The following is a 16,369-nucleotide window of genomic DNA, read 5'->3' as shown; positions in this document are numbered from 1 at the left end:
TCCCAAATATAGCACATACTCTTTTGGAATCTCCCCGGCTACTAATTTAAAAACCTTCCGAAATTAGCTGTTGCAACTCATGTTGTAACATAAGTTGCAACATGGCCCTGACTGCTGACTTGATTGAGTTCTGGTTACGTTGCGGACGACTTCAAGACCCATCAACCTCCCGGTCATGCTTAGTCCGAGTCGATGCAGCCAAATCTCCAGATCGCGACTGTCGGCAACTAGCCTACCTCCTCAGTTCCTCATCACGCAGTCCCCTCGCAAGGGGCGCACGTCCTTGTGCGTCTTCATGAAACTTGCCAAATTTAGTCTTCAATCTTCCAAGTTTGGTCTTCAAAGATTCTCCAAACTTGATCTTCAATTCACCCAAGTTTGGTCCTCAAATCTTCCCAATAATAGATCTTCAATCAATTAATTCAATCATCAAGGATTCTTCAAATCATATCTCCTTCATTCATACCATGAATACATATTTCTTCAAATAAGTCCACCATATTTATGATGATTTGCCTTGCACCCCAAGTCTCCTTGCCATGTCACCAAGATTTCCATGTCATCAATTATGCCTTGTCACCATGGTTGCCACGTCATCTTGCCTTGGTGTCAAATCATGCCAAATAAATAGTGCGGTTGCACTAACAATTGTATTTAAGGAGATTTTTTTCTTTGGACATGTCGTTTGTTATGCAATCTCACATGTGTGTTTCCTCTATGGTGATGTCTAATTTGTATAATGTATGTTTACACCTTTAATTTGCCATGGTTACATTGTGTGTGTTAGGTAAGTCATTTTCGTTTAACAATTTTTGTTTCTGTTTAATTTTATGAGTTTTCATGTAACTTTGGTTTTTTCTGTTAAGAAAACTTGTTCCTATTTAACAATATTGGTTCTTGTTTAAGTTTTCTGGTTCTTGTTTAACAATTATTATTTCTAGTTATGCACGTACTCTCATGCTAAATTAGAATTATTTTGTGTTTCATAGTTAACATGTCACTTAACTATCGTTGTTTTTACTTAGTCATCAATAGGATGCAAGATCTTTGGTTTTGACCAGCCACGTGGTAGCGACTACAGCGGACGCTTGCGAAGAACCTAAAATTTAAGCATCAATAAATAGTGTAAATGATAACAAATGTTCTTAAGCGAAAATGATGTACGTTAAGCGTTATCAAATATAATTAAAAGAAAATCTAATAAAATACGCAAGAACAAATCCATGTCCATACAAATCGTTGGTGTCCAATATCCAACAACGAAACTTCAGATTGATCGGATGAGGGTTTATTGTAAGATCTTCTTGGAAGCAAGCGTCATTAGGATCCATGTTGTCATCGCTCAGGCAAGTATGTAGTAAGTCATTGAGAATGTGTGTTATAATTTCATATTGTATGTTAACATGTGTCTGGTAAGTTGTTTTTGTTTAGAAAACTTTGTTTCTATTTAAGTTTATGTGTTTTCGTGTAACTTTGGTCTTTTTCGTTTAAAATAATTTGTTTTTGTTTAACAATATTGGTTATTGTTTAATTTTAGGTGTTACCTTTTAACATTATTACGTTTTGTTTAAGTTAACGCAGAAATTGAATCTGAATCCCTGGTAAAATAAAAGATTAAATACAAACATAAAATATTAAGTGAAAACTGCATTAATTGAGCGAAAACAGAAAATCCTAACGTGTACAAACAATGTGAAAATAAAGGAGAGTCATGCAAGGAAGAGATAGTCGGCAAGAAAAATATTATATGATTCAATCAATCACACCTTCTTTGGTATGATTAAGAATCGATCAATCAATCACACATTCTTGGTATGATTCAATCATACCAAAAAATGTATGATTGATTGATCCTCTAATCATAACAAAAATGCTTAATTGATTGATTCTCAATCATATCGAAGAAGGTGTGATTGATTGATCTTCAAATCATGCCATATAACGTTATGTGATTACATGCTTAATATATTATGTTTTCATTTATTCATATGTATTTTTATTTACATAATGTTGTTATCGTTTAATATAAGCCTTTTGTGTTTATCATTAGTTATTTCTGTTTAAAAAGATTTCATACGTAATGACGAAACCATACTTAACCAACACACATTAACTACTTTGAATATATTTAATGAAATACATTCAATAGTTTAAAAATGCTCAACAAAAGCATTTGTAACCAACATAACTAATCATTCATGCTTAGTCAGCAATAGGTCATTGAAAATGTGTGTTATAATTTCACATTATATGTTAACATGTGTCTCATAAGTCGTTTTTGTTTAGAAAACTTTGTTTCTATTTAAGTGTACACGTTTTCATGTAACTTTAGTCTTTTCTGTTTAAGATAATTTATTTTTGTTTAACTATATTGGTTATTGTTTAAGTAAACACATTAACATATTTTGATAAAAGTAAACATGTTAACTTAAATTGGAAATAATAATTTTAATCGGGACCCTGTAATTTAAACAAAAACCAATATTGTTAAATAGAAACAAGTTTTTTTAAACAGAAAAGACCAAAGTTACACCAAAACGCGTAAACTTAAATAGAAATAGGAGAACTCCCATCGCACACTGGCTACAAATTGAAGACTCGTTTCAATCCATGCAAGTCAAAGGTCATGCTCTAAGGTAGGGAGACAAGTTGGGAATGGATAAAGAAGATCAATAATGAGAATGTGCATGATCTGTACGTAACCCAAAACGAAAATGTTGTGTTCAATGAGATCCTTTCTGTGGTTGTCTTTTGTTATGCAAACTTACATGTGTGTATTCCATGGTGTCAACTTGGAAAGGAAGAGATGGTCGCCAAGGTCACACAAATGGCCAAAATGATGGAAATGGAAAAATGCCAAGACACCTTATAAGGGAACCAGAAAAACTCCAAGACACCAAATGGATGAAAAACTCCAAAACACAAAGTGGGGAACGGTAAAACTCTAAGAGTCCAAGATGAAAGATGGTTCAAAGTACAATTTTTAAAAAGATGATGTGATTGGGAAATTCTTTTCCCACCACTGCCAAGGGTAAGGTTGAAATTCGCTCAAACAAAGCTAGACGGAGTGAGCTACAAGGGGCAAAAATGAAGTGAAACCAAAAGGAATAGCTGTCCGGGATGTTCATAACTTAGAGAAGTTGTTTAGAAAATTTTAAAATTTCTGAGAGGTAAACAGTAATTTTCCCTATATATAATGACCTTTAATTGTTTCTTTTATATTTCCTAAAGCCATATCACTTGAGCTATCACTCCTTTTGTTCATCGATCACTTTGCACAATGGCGTTAAATGTGCTTCACCACTTGTAAAAACTTAAATTATGGTTCATTTAATATATTATTTTTAATAAGGCCATTTCCACATGTATTCCTTGAAAAAGCTGATATATATATGTATGTATAATTTATTTAAAAAAATAGAAGAAGAAGGCCGCTGTAAGTCGCAATCCCACATTTCTTTTTTCTTACAACTTTTAAATAGTTAAGATGGTGATAAAAAAATATATAGCCATCATTTGATATTTCATTCCCTTTCTTAATTGAAGTTCAATATTGAATTATGACTTGTCACAATTTTTTTTAAAATCATTCTTAAATTAATAAATTTATCTCAGTTTTAAACCGAAACAAAACACTTTTCTTTCTACAAAACAAACGTTTCAAATTTAAAAATTATTAAAATACTATATCATTTTTATGAAAAATAAAAAATCATCCCTAATCATTTGGAAATAAATAAATAAATAAACAATAAAACAACTCAAACTTGAAATATTTTACTTGAACCAAGCTGTTAAAATTTCAAATTAAATTAAAATTTGTTGCTTCTATATTTAATAAATAATTTTTCCTCTGGTAATTAAATAGAATTTTATGATTGGTTTTACTCATAAATCATGAAAATTGCTCTCCATGCCCGTATTTAGCACTTCTTCATCAATGTCTTCAAACTACCTGACCCACCTTCGTCCCTATGAGAGTTATGAGGACGTTGGAGACCTCAGCTCTCTTCTTGAGTGAGAAAACTTGGGGTCCCTACGAGAGCTATGAGGACGTTGGAGACCTCAGCTTCCTTCTCGAGCGAAAGAAGTTGGGGATCTCATTACGGGCTATAACTCACAGTATTTGGCTATAAAAAGAATGTGCTCATTTTTCATGATAATTACTCTACATGTCCTTATGTAATTGTTAAGATAATTCATATGTTATTGTCTTGGATTATTGCAATCCCAGAAGCAAGAAAAGCTAGACGAGAAGGAACCGCGGCTATAACTAAGCGCAGTTGGGAGTTCCTTGAGAAGCAAACAGAGCTAAGTGAGAAGTGATCATTTAAGCAGGCAGAGAGCAATCATGTTGTTTTACTCGTAGTTTTGTGTAGTGTAGCTCCTAGGAAATATGGTCTTGATGTGTTGTATTTTCTTGCTTTTACCTTATGTTTTTTTTCTCTCTTTTTGTTGCATGTTGTCAGGATCATGAACTGTCTTATTTGTAACCCTTCTCTTCAGCAATCAATGTGACTTATCTATTTTTTTTTAAAAAAATTGTAATTTTTATTAAAATAAAAAACGTTGTCATCTTTCTATGAAACATCTTATTGTATATATTATAATATAATTAAATAATTTATATAAACAAAACATATAAAAAGAAAAGTTATAAGTTAAGCTAAAACACCCAAAGTTATTTAGAGATGGAAAAATTAAATTAAAGTAAATTATGAATTCTAAAATATCATAGTGTCTCTTTCATGTCATGCAGTGGCATGATACCACATCAGTTTTTGAATTCAATATAATAATATTATATAAAATATCAATTATTTATTGTATTAAATATATATTTTTACTTTGGTATCATATCACCAAATATTAGATGCATGATATCAATAATTTTATATAAAAAATTATGTATTTTTCTTGTTACATCAAGTATACTTTTATTACTAATCAGGTTGGTTCAGTAACAGAGGTTTAAGATTAAATCACTTAAATAAGTGCATTTAAGTTTAAATCTTTATATATCTCTAAAAAATTATGAAAAAAATATCCACTCAAAGAGCTAATGCCTTATATGAATCTAGAGAAACTATTGCGTCAAAATCAAATATAAAAAAAATAAATTAAAATCATACTTTTTTTGTTTTCTTAATCTGTCATGATTAATTGAATCTCTTGTAATAAAAAATTTAGTAATTTTACAAAATTTTATAAAAATTAGTTATTTTTTAAAAATTACTCATAATTCATATTTTTACATTTCTCTCATAATTAATTCCAATAAAAGAAGTGAATAAAGTGTTAAGATTAATTTAAATAAATTAAATAAATAATTTTTAATGTTAAATAATAACAGATTAAAAAAAACATGAATTTGTGACTGTATCGAAAGAGTAAATAATAATAAAAACTCTAAAGAGACTGCTGGGTCAAAGACCATATCTCTGTATGTATATTCTATATATGTATATAATTATTGAGTTAAAATAATAATAATAATAATAATAATAATAAAATCCAAAAAAATAGTGGTGTTGCTCCTTACAGCCCTTCCGGGTCAAGAAGTAAATATCAAATATCTATTTTGACTGATTTTAAATAATAATAATAATAATAATAATAATAACAAAAAGCAAAAACCATAAATAATAATAATAATTAAGTATTTTTTCTAATTTGGCATAATAGTTTTTAAAATTTTGTAAGTAATTTTGAGACAATATCATATATAAAATAATATAATTAAATAACTCAAATTATTTTATACTTTAGATTTTAAAAATTTTATGGACATTTATTATATAAATAATTAAATGTAATTAATATTTTTTAATTATTAATATTATAAGTAATATAAATTTAAATTTAAATATTATTAAAAAAATTAAAATTATTTTTTAAAACACTCTCAAAATAAATTATACATTACTTTAATAGAATATATAAATAATAATAATAATAATAAAAATAAAAACGTTGGGTGATGTCCCTTTCAATGAGAGAAGAGAACCGACACGGGTCAAAATCGCGTCCCTCATCTCCCGTCCCTATCCGTCATTCTCTCACATCATCAAGGCCAAATCCGTCTTTTAATCCCACCCCAACCCACTGTGGGCCCCACACCCCCCTCACCACCTCCTTATAACCAAAATCCCAACCCCTTCGCCACTTCGTGTTCTCTTTCTTTTCCTTTTCCCTTGTTTTCCGGCTTTCAGCTATTTCGTCGAACACCTCTCCTGCGCTTCGGCTAGTGCTCGTGGATGGCGTGAGGGGCCTTGCGCGCTTGGGGGGATGGGTAGGGTGGTGCTCGGGTTGGCGGTGGGGTGCGCGGTGGTGGCGTGCGGGATCGCCGCGGTTGCTGTGGGGAGGAGAGTGAAGAGTCGGAGGAGTTGGGCGAGGGCTGTCGCTGTGGTTACAGACCTTGAGGAAGGATGCGCTACGCCTTATTCCAGGTTGCGCCAGGTCGTTGATGCCATGGCTGTTGAGATGCATGCTGGGTTGGCGTCTGATGGTGGTAGCAAGCTTAAGATGCTCCTCACCTTCGTTGATGCCCTTCCTGATGGGTATTTTGCCTCTTTGACTACTCTTTGATTCTTGGTTTTATGATTTGAGAATTGTTTTGTCCGGATAGGGAATGATTTGGTTTGGAGAGTATTTTAGGGTGTTTCTAGTGTTTTGTTTGCTGTTGTATTGAAATTAAGCCTTTTTGATGCAAAGTTTTGAGGAGCAAGTGAATTTTTTTTGGATTGTTTTGAGTATTCGGCTTTTTAGTGGTTTTCTTTTATTGATGTTGAAGGCTTTGATTAGGGGTGACACCGTGACAGGTTTACTAGTGTTTTTTTGCCTCCCGTTTCCCTTAATGAATGAAATGATGCGTTGATTGTGTTGCCCATATATTGCTGATGCTAAGATTAGGAGTTGGTTCTGGTGATTTATAGTTTTGTTGTACAAGGGTGTTTAAGCAGGTTGAGGCCTCTTTTAATTTTTTATCGTAGGCAGATGATTATTGGAGTATTTTGGATGTTTATCTTAATTGACATAAAACGGAAGGTTTGGAATTCGAGTTGGCTGTTTATTTAGTGTGGCTTTTGTCTGGATACTATTGATTTTGATGCTAGGTTCTTATTTATTTTAAGAGAGCCAGTGTTAATGTTAACTGTATTACCTACCACGCCATGCTGGATGTTTGTGGATACCTAATAATGCAATGACGGCACAGCAAGAGATGATTAATTATTGAGTGATTGCGTTCTTATATCATTTGGTAAGATTCCCTTGATTCATGTAATAATCTCCTTGGTCATGGTTGCTGCCCCCCCTAATAACAGTTCATTGTATGTTGGTAGATATTCTCCTTCTAATTCAGTGTATCTAATTGGCAAACAACATTTTGATAGACCAGAAGAAGAGTCTTTAACTTGTGACTTGGTTACCTAATACTTATTTGCTGTGGCTTGAAGAAATTCAGCCTTATTTGAATCTATTACTTCCGTTGCTTGATTGATAATCCAGCATTGAGGTGTAACTTAGAATTAACGCTTAATGACTTTATGGAGAGGTGGTTTCACCCAATCTTGTCCGGTTTGTGTTAGTCATTTATTGCAAATGAGGCAACTTTGATATCAGGAGGAATAATTTTGGTTGATTGCCTAGGTGTTAACATTACATAATGATACTGAATGTAATGGTGGTTCCTGTTTTAAGTGGCCTTTTACATTCTCATCTATCGCGAAATTTTTCTTATTGCTTTTATTTTTATTTTTTATTATTATTTTTTTTATCAGGAATGAAACAGGCACCTTCTATGCTCTTGATCTGGGGGCTGCTACTTTCAGAGTCTTAAAGATTCAGCTAGGTGGTAAACAATCAAGGATCTTGTGGCGTCAGGTTGAACAACATACGATTCCCCCAGCTTTAGTGAGTAGCACTAGTGAGGTGAACTCCACTTTTCATTTTAATTTCTTCAATGTCTTCTCCTTGGTAGTAAAACCTAATACAAGCATCATGTGTGCAGGATCTATTCGATTTTCTTGCAATGACATTGAAAAACTTTGTTGAGAGAAACAATGATGGCTTTGAACAATCAGATAAAAGAAAGGAGCTTGGATTGACATTTCCTTTTCCTGTTAGACAATTGTCTGTTTCTTCAGGCATTCTTATAAAGTGGACGAAAGGATTTGCCATCAGAGACACAGTGAGTTCTTGTTTGTTAGCTGATTTGTTTCACTTTTTGGTAGGCAAATATGAGTGGGGCAAGCATGATTTTTATTATGCTTAGTCTTCTCTCCAGTCATTTGATGTGTTTCATATTCTTCAACAGGGTATTTTGATTTGGGAAACTGAGGGCAATATTTTACTTAGGGGTTTTTCTATTTTGAAGTGCCACCCATTGGTTTAGATCTCTAATTTACACCAGCAGTCACTTTGGCATCCGTGTAGATGGTGCCTAGGAGATTGGGATTCCTTGCTGTCTAAGCTCTGCCAAACTGTTGTAACAAGAGCAATCCTTATGAATGATTGATTTCACCTTTTTGAAGCTCATTATATCTTATGATTTTAGAAGTTTTCCATACAGCCTCACCTACAAATTTGAACTATTCTTGGTGGTTCTCATATTTTGACTTTCTGTATTGGCTCGTTGGTCCATCTACCTTTGTATATTCAATATGATTTTTGGAAACCAATTAGAATGTCGTGTCCTCAAGCGATCTAATCAGCTGTAGGAAACAGAAAGCTTTGCCAACTTCTGTCTTATTTGTGCTCATAATATCTCATAATATCCTAAGACTATACAATTTCTCCATAGAGCCTAGCTGTTAAATATGTACTATTTTTTGGAGTTATTGTTCTTTAGTATGTGTGTTGGCTAATTATTCCATATACCTTGGCATATTAATATGATTTTTGGAAGAATCAAAATGTGGTGTGTGCACAATCAATCAGATTTGTGGTTGAAAACCAAAGGTCTTGTCACTTGTCTTTTATTAGTGCATGACCAACTAGAAAGTAAGCTTGAACTAAAAATCTTAGTTTGAGTCAAAGCTCTTAAACTGCTGAAGTATATTCCCCATGGGGCTAACATATGACAACACAGGGACAGGGACATCACTGGGGTTAATACTAGGTTCACATCGAACTCAGTATTACTCCCTACATCTAGAATTTGGATGTGAACTTTGATTAGAGGAAGAAAACGTGATCATCTAACTTCTACTTGTTTGGCTCAAAACCAAAAATCAGGGCTAGACTACCAAAATTTGGATGATTTTGCATCGTTTATGGTTGGGAATCTGAGCCATGGTTACATTCAATTAGATTGTCTTAGTGAAGTGTATATTCGAAGTTTTCTTTTCCATTAATAAGCTTAGAGTATATTTGTACACTGTTATCTAAAGCAATTAGACTGATCTCCCACCACTGTCATAGGTCAAGTTGGGGAGTATTTTAGCGTGAATCATCCTAAGTTCAACATATTGTTTACATTACAGAGGTCTCTTTTGACCAGATATTGAAGTCATGTCGAGTGATGGTATAATAGCCTGGAGTACTTCGTATGCTTGTTAAATCCTTATTCCATGATTTCCTTCCCTAGGCTTTAACATCTAATTTGGAAAGCTGCTATAGGAATCTATATACCAAATTCCTTATCCATGCATCTTTATTTTGTTGCAGGTCTCGTTGATAGAAGTCAGTATTTTAGCACATGAAATTCAGCACAAAATTTTTTCATTAATGTGACCCTTTTCTGTTAGTTTTCTGACGTTGTTGGCTGTTACACACTCCAGAAATAACTGATATGTTCTTGTGTAATTTAGGTTGGAAAGGATGTCACTCAATGCCTACAAGAAGCACTGACAAAGAGGGGATTGGATATGCAGGTGGCAGCATTGGTACGGTTTGAGTGTCCTCTGGTTGTTCTAGCTTAAAGTTCCACATTTGTGGGAGCTACCTTCGACGTTCTAAAGTAATCGTCTCTTTTTTTAACTTTGCATGAAACACGAAAACACTTCTCTGACTACTTGCATAGGAGAATCCCTTGAAATAAACAAGTAGTAAATATGGGGACTTGCTTCAATCGATATGGCAAAAGTTATAAATAAACACCTAGACAGCAGTTCTGTATTATTGTCTGGTTTAGCAAATATTAATTACTGTTTAAAGCAATAAGTTGTTTGATGTTTTCTGTTTGTTTTGCTGCCATATGATATTGGTTGTATTGGTTGTGGTATTGTGATGATCTAAACTTTGGTGACATCAAATTGGTTTTGGCCGAAATTGTCTGGGTTGGCATATGTGAAACTGAACCTAACACATTTTGGAGCTTGATTTTAGAGTTAAAAGATAACCATCACATAAAATCCTTGACTCCTTTCTTGATTTCTTTATCAATTTATACCTGTCACTAGATTAGGGGGCAGTCAGAATCCCCTATCTTTCTCATCATGAGTGCATGACTACCAAGTTAAGAAGGTGAATGATCACTTTTTATCAGCTTGCATTTTGAACGAGACTACTAAAAATATAATATGTTGGGAAGCTGTTATTCAATGTTTTTGCAATTCTGTAAAAAATTAAATTTGTAACATTATTGATATAAATAGTGGAAAGAATCGGAATGGAAACCAATGTTGTTCATCTCTGAATTGAACAGAAAACTATAATTTGGTATAAGAATATCTAGTGGGTAGAATCCAGTCATGATGTTAGACTGGTAAGAAATTCAGAAGATAGTTGAATGCTTTGGTTTTTAACTTCAATGACAGCAATGTAGGAGTTGGTAATAGGTTTGTAGTTGCAGGTTTGTCAATAGCTTAGGAAAATAATAGTGAAAGCTGCATTAGCTTAGGTTTTTTAAGGGGATTCTTAAGGAAGGCAAAGAGACACATGAAGATAAATTTGTTGATGAAAGAAGTCTGAGGAGACAAGGTTATTTTATTAGATGTCTTGCACATTAGTCCTAACCCAATTAGAAATATGGTGAAGAATATTGTAGATGATTTTCTCAGTCTATAATACCTCTGACTTGTAGACATTTGAGATCATGTTATCAAGCAAGCAAGTTCAAGAGAAAGTGAAAACTTCTAGTCATTTATTCGATCCCTCTTTTATTTCTATGTGGCTTCTTCATTAGTTGATTCCTGTGCCAGGTGTCCAACTTAGATCTAAGTAATAGAGAATGTTGTTAGGATGGGACCACGGCTCAGCTTTTTATGTTTTGTTGATATTATAGTGAAGAAGTATGAGATATTTGCCGTCTTATGGTCTTTAAAATCAAAGCCTGTGAACTATGTAAGATGCTGTTCACTTAGATGGATAGTTGGATCACACCTGAAATTTACCTTCTGAATTATTAAATTCTTGCTATGTTTGGCATGTTACATTTGCTGACCACAAAATTTATAAATGGATTATATTAGATGAGTATGTCATGGGTTTTTCCTGTCAGAGAGGTAGGTGATGTATTTAACCCAGGAAAGATCCTAAAACCTCTATTTTCTTGGGTTGCCAGTGATTTTTAATCTTATCAAAATTGGTCAAATAATAGACTAATTAGTGAGATTTTCTTTCCACTTTCATGACTTCTACCCTGTTTATGGTGTTATTAATATGCAGTATGAATGAGCAAAGTGTGAAAATGGAGATTCCATGAACTTTTTTTTTTTTTGGGAAACCAGGTGAATGATACTGTTGGAACATTAGCCCTTGGCCATTACTATGATGAAGACACTGTTGCTGCAGTAATTATTGGAACAGGCACGAATGCCTGTTACATAGAACGCACTGATGCTATAATTAAATGTCAAGGTCTTCTTACAAATTCTGGAGGCATGGTATCTTTCATTTGTATGATTTTTTTTTTGTAGTTCATATGCTACTGTATCGTTCCTCACATGTGCAACTATGGGTTTTGCTGACTAGGTGATTAACATGGAATGGGGAAGTTTTTGGTCATCACATTTGCCAAGGACACCTTATGATTTTGCTTTAGATGATGAAACCCTAAATCGAAACGATCAGGCAAGTTTTCCTGATCAATGATGTGTATTTCTTTTTGTTTTATTTTGCTACCTTCTAGTGAGAAACTCTTTAACCTAGAAATATTAACTTCATTTCAGGGATTTGAGAAAATGATTTCAGGAATGTATTTGGGTGATATTGTTAGGAGGGTGCTTCTCAGAATAGCACTAGAATCTGATGTCCTTGGGAATTCTGCTCGTTCTTTATCAATACCATTCATCTTGGGGTATGTTGCTATGCTTATTTTATGACCTTTAGTTTCTTTATGATGAGTTTTCTTTTTGACACAACTAGTAAAATGACTATTATTAACTGCAGTGTTGATTGACCCTAATGTATGTATGATGGCTAGTTCCACACAGTCATGCTTGTACCAATACCTTTTCTAGATGTTTGATAGTTGTCTTCTGTATGCTTCTTATTAGATAGTTCAGTTGCCACCATGCCATAGAGGTGATCTTATGATCCTTATTTTGATGGTGTTAATAGTGACTCTGATGATGTTGTAATCTATGTTTCCTAATCTATAAGCTGCTGTGTGGAAGTTAAATATCATCTCCTGTGGTAGCAAAATGAAAAATTTTTAAGTAGTTGGTTTCCTCAGCGTTGCATTTTTAATTTCTAACAGAATGCAGCTTTTGATCACATGGATCATGAAAATTCTTAAAGAGTTTACCTTCTGTGATAATAACATTCAAGCGTACAATTTTTTTTAGTTGTGTAATGATACCCTCACTTTTTCCTAGCACAAAAAGTGTAACCCTTAATAGTTTGTTGCTACTTATGCAGGTTATACTAAAATAGTGTAGTTAATGCTAGATAATGTAAGATCTTATGTTATGATGACATTTATACATTGTAAACGTTGTCACCAAGACGGTGTTCTTCCTTATTGTGATAGTGCCATGCCATCATGTAAGCCCTTCATTTAATTATTGAATCATTCAGAGTTTGTGCTCAAGAGGATTATTTTATTTCATTGAAAATGGCAACCACTTCCCTGCTAACACCTGAGGAAGTACGATACTGAACAAATTTCTTGTGATCTCTGTATACTTATGCATGATTTTGAAGTACAACTATGATTGTCCTGATATAAATGTATGGAAGGCCGAAGTAATTTTTATGTCACCAAGAACATTTTGAAGACAAACTGCATATAGATAATCTATCCACTATAGAAGAACATGTTGCTGTCCATTTTTGCTCAGACGCTGCATGTTTTAGATTTTCCTTTTCTTTTTTCGCTGTTGTTATTGTCTATTTTGTGTAGAGAGTTACTTGGATTACTCTGCTGGTGAGTTTGAACGGTTCTTATGTGCAGTCAAGTATTCCCTTTTTTGTTAGTCAGTTCAGATACCTATACAGAAGTTTTCCCAACTAAGTTAGTTCAGATGTTTAGATACCTTACAGAACTTTTTGCAACTCAATCATGTATGATGGAATCACAAAGATTTCATCATCTTTAACTTGCAACTCAATAGATAGTTTTGGAAAACAAAGAAAAGGTATATACAGATGTGATATTGAGCAACAAGAAGTAAAAGGATTGAATTGAGGAACTGCTGAGCATTTGTTGATCTCAGATGTGTCGATATCAATAGAGGGGATGGCTCATTATTTCAATGAATCATTTATTCTCATCCAAGCTTGTCTTTATAGTGAACCTATTTAGACATGGGAATTGTGAAAAAAGCAAGCGGGATTTATTTCTTTGATTTTTTTTACCTAGAAGCAGACACTTTCTTCATGCCCTCGTCTTTTAGGTAGGGAAGATAAGAGGATCTGATTCAGGCTTGTACTGTGGTACATGCCAAAAACCTTGTCTGCGATTTAACCTCTACTCTGTACTATCCAAAACCTAACTAAAATGTTTTAGTAAAGCATTGATGGGAAGTTGATCAGTGGGACATGATTAGCAATACTTGTGTGCTTAAGTGACTAGGAAGTTCATCAAGGAAAGAGAACGGCTCAACTCTCCTGGTTTTTCCACAGATGATCACGTTACCTTACAAATGACAGGCATTTAAAATGCTTGGCATCCGATTTTCTGAACTTTGGGAACACTTGTCATAGATTTTCCAACAATATCCTTTTGATGCAACATTAACATTGACAATCTGTTCAAGAATTTTAATTACACTTATTCATGGACGTTTTGATTATCACATCATTTTATGACCCATAAGTAGCTTTTCACTGTATGTCAACCATTTTTAAGGGACAAAATTTCTGAAAGGAGGGCAGTTGTACCATGCAAGATAAGTGTATAATTTAATTCAAGAACTAATAAATTAAACTTATCATGTAGTTTACTGATATCAAAGCAACCTGTGTATGGTACAATGACCACCTTAATATTTTTCAAAGAGGAGCTCCTCTTAGAATTTTTGTCCATATAAGCAAGCAGCCATTTCAACTCCTCCATGTTTCAATGCTGTAGGACGCCTTTGATGGCTGCAATGCGGGAAGATGATACCCCAAATTTGGAAGAGGTGGGAAAGATACTGGAAGAAAATTTGCAGGTACTGTACTCTAGTGACTAGGCCGATACATGATAAATTTATTTCAATTCTCGCAGAGGCATAACTGCATTGATATCCTTTTGTTTTCAGATGCCTGACCTAAGTCTCAAAGCTCGGAGGCTGGTAGTAAGAGTATGTGATGTGGTAACCCAACGGGCCGCCCGGTTGGGTGCTGCAGGTATAGTTGGCATATTGAAGAAAATAGGACGAGACGGGAGTGGCGGTGTTGCAAGCGGAAGAGCGAGGGGCAAACCTAAGCGAACGGTGGTGGCTGTCGAGGGTGGTCTCTATGCTGGTTACTCTACATTCAGGGAATATCTAAATGAGGCAGTGGTGGAAATATTAGGTGCCGAGGTTGCCAGAAATGTTGTACTCAGAGTATTCGAGGACGGGTCTGGAATAGGCGCCGCGTTACTTGCTGCATCACTATCGTCGGATCGATGAAGGTTGGGTATACATATATAAATCTCTCTGCAAATGTAAAAAAGGGAAGGAGCAATGATAAAAAGAATTTGTTTGGCATTAAATTATATGTGTAAAGGTGTTGTGCAGTATCTCATATTTGTTTCATGTTCCTGTGTCTCCTTGTCCAATTATTTTTATTTTATTTTATTTTATTTTTATTTGTGGTTGATTGAACTTTGAAATTGTGATTTTGTTTTATTAGCATTTTGGTTTTTTATTGGTCAAAATATCAAAATGGTTTTTCTATTTTGTGTTTTGTCTTTTTAGTCTCTCTAATATAAAATCAGTTTTTTTTTGTCTTCGTATTTGTATATTTTTGTCTTTTTTGATCTTTTCTATTGATTAATATGTTTCTTTAGTTTAAAAAAGATGAAAATGTATAAATAGAAAGATCAAAGGGGTGAATTTTACAAGTAAAAAATAAAAGTGTATAAATATAAGTATCAAGAGGGTGGATTTAATATTAGAGGGATTAAAAAAGCAAAAAACACAAAATAGGAGGATCATTATGAAATTTACATATTTTTTTTATTTGCAGACTTTTTTTTTATTTGCCGGTGCAAGCTTCTAATAAAATTAAATAATAAGGGATTTTTACTTGCATACCCTTGTAAAATCATGAATTTACTTAAATGTCCTCATAAAAATGATATTTACTTGTATACCCCTACAAATCAATTATATTTGCTAATATGCCCCTATGGTTAAGTAGACTCTTAATGGTGTTAAATCAATGGATGGAATAAGGGTAAATTACTAAAATGGGTTTGCTTACATGCCCCTATAATTTTTTTCTTATTTTGTAGATATTACTCATTTCATTCAACAAATGACTAATATGGGTTTGTTAATATACCCATCAAATTTTTTTATTATATTTTATAGATTTTAAATTATTTAAATTATAGATAATCAATGTAATTTTTTTATTTACGCTTTAATTATTTTTAAAAATTATTAAAAATCATGAATTTTTGAGTAAATTCATTTTTTAAAATTTTTTTACAAACATCTCTAAAAAATTTTACATTATTACATGCTCTTTACAAACACAACCTAAAAATAGGTAAAAAATTACGACATGTAACAATATATAACAAATAATTTCATACTATAATTAAGGGTAATTAGGTAATTTTAAATGATGTTAAGGGTAATTGGATGATGTTAAGGGTAATTGGGTAATTTTGTTAAGTTGGGTTAAGTGGGAACTATGGTTAATTTCATAAACCCTAACGGTGGCTAACGGTAACTAACGGTAGGGAGATATAAGTAAAAAAAGTTAGTTTTATGGGGGTATGCAAGCAAATAGTATTTTTATGGGGGTATTTAAGTAATTTCATGGTTTTGCAGGGTATGCAAAA

General features: G+C 33.2%; 1 protein-coding gene across 1 annotated transcript; it reads left to right on the top strand.

Moving 5' to 3' along the window:
- The first annotated feature begins 6,200 nt into the window (after positions 1-6,200).
- Positions 6,201-15,110, top strand: LOC120274033 (hexokinase-3-like). Its single transcript, XM_039280778.1, has 9 exons — positions 6,201-6,560; positions 7,782-7,932; positions 8,012-8,191; positions 9,813-9,887; positions 11,673-11,828; positions 11,917-12,015; positions 12,114-12,241; positions 14,459-14,540; positions 14,631-15,110. Exons 1-9 carry the CDS (start codon positions 6,289-6,291, stop codon positions 14,982-14,984), a joined length of 1,497 nt encoding a protein of 498 aa, XP_039136712.1. The 5' UTR covers positions 6,201-6,288; the 3' UTR covers positions 14,985-15,110.
- The last annotated feature ends 1,259 nt before the right edge of the window (positions 15,111-16,369 follow it).

The sequence above is a fragment of the Dioscorea cayenensis genome, chromosome 12 (assembly GCF_009730915.1).
Source record: "Dioscorea cayenensis subsp. rotundata cultivar TDr96_F1 chromosome 12, TDr96_F1_v2_PseudoChromosome.rev07_lg8_w22 25.fasta, whole genome shotgun sequence".
NCBI classification, from domain to species: Eukaryota; Viridiplantae; Streptophyta; class Magnoliopsida; order Dioscoreales; family Dioscoreaceae; genus Dioscorea; species Dioscorea cayenensis.
This window is presented reverse-complemented; position numbering and strand designations above follow the sequence as displayed.

Bases quoted from the DNA above. Each gene is read 5' to 3' on its own strand.
- LOC120274033 (XM_039280778.1), top strand. From the start codon at position 6,289: ATGGGTAGGGTGGTGCTCGGGTTGGCGGTGGGGTGCGCGGTGGTGGCG. The intron at 6,561-7,781 runs GTATTTTGCCTC...TTTTTTTATCAG, and splicing joins GTTGATGCCCTTCCTGATGG to GAATGAAACAGGCACCTTCT. The intron at 12,016-12,113 runs GCAAGTTTTCCT...ACTTCATTTCAG, and splicing joins CCCTAAATCGAAACGATCAG to GGATTTGAGAAAATGATTTC.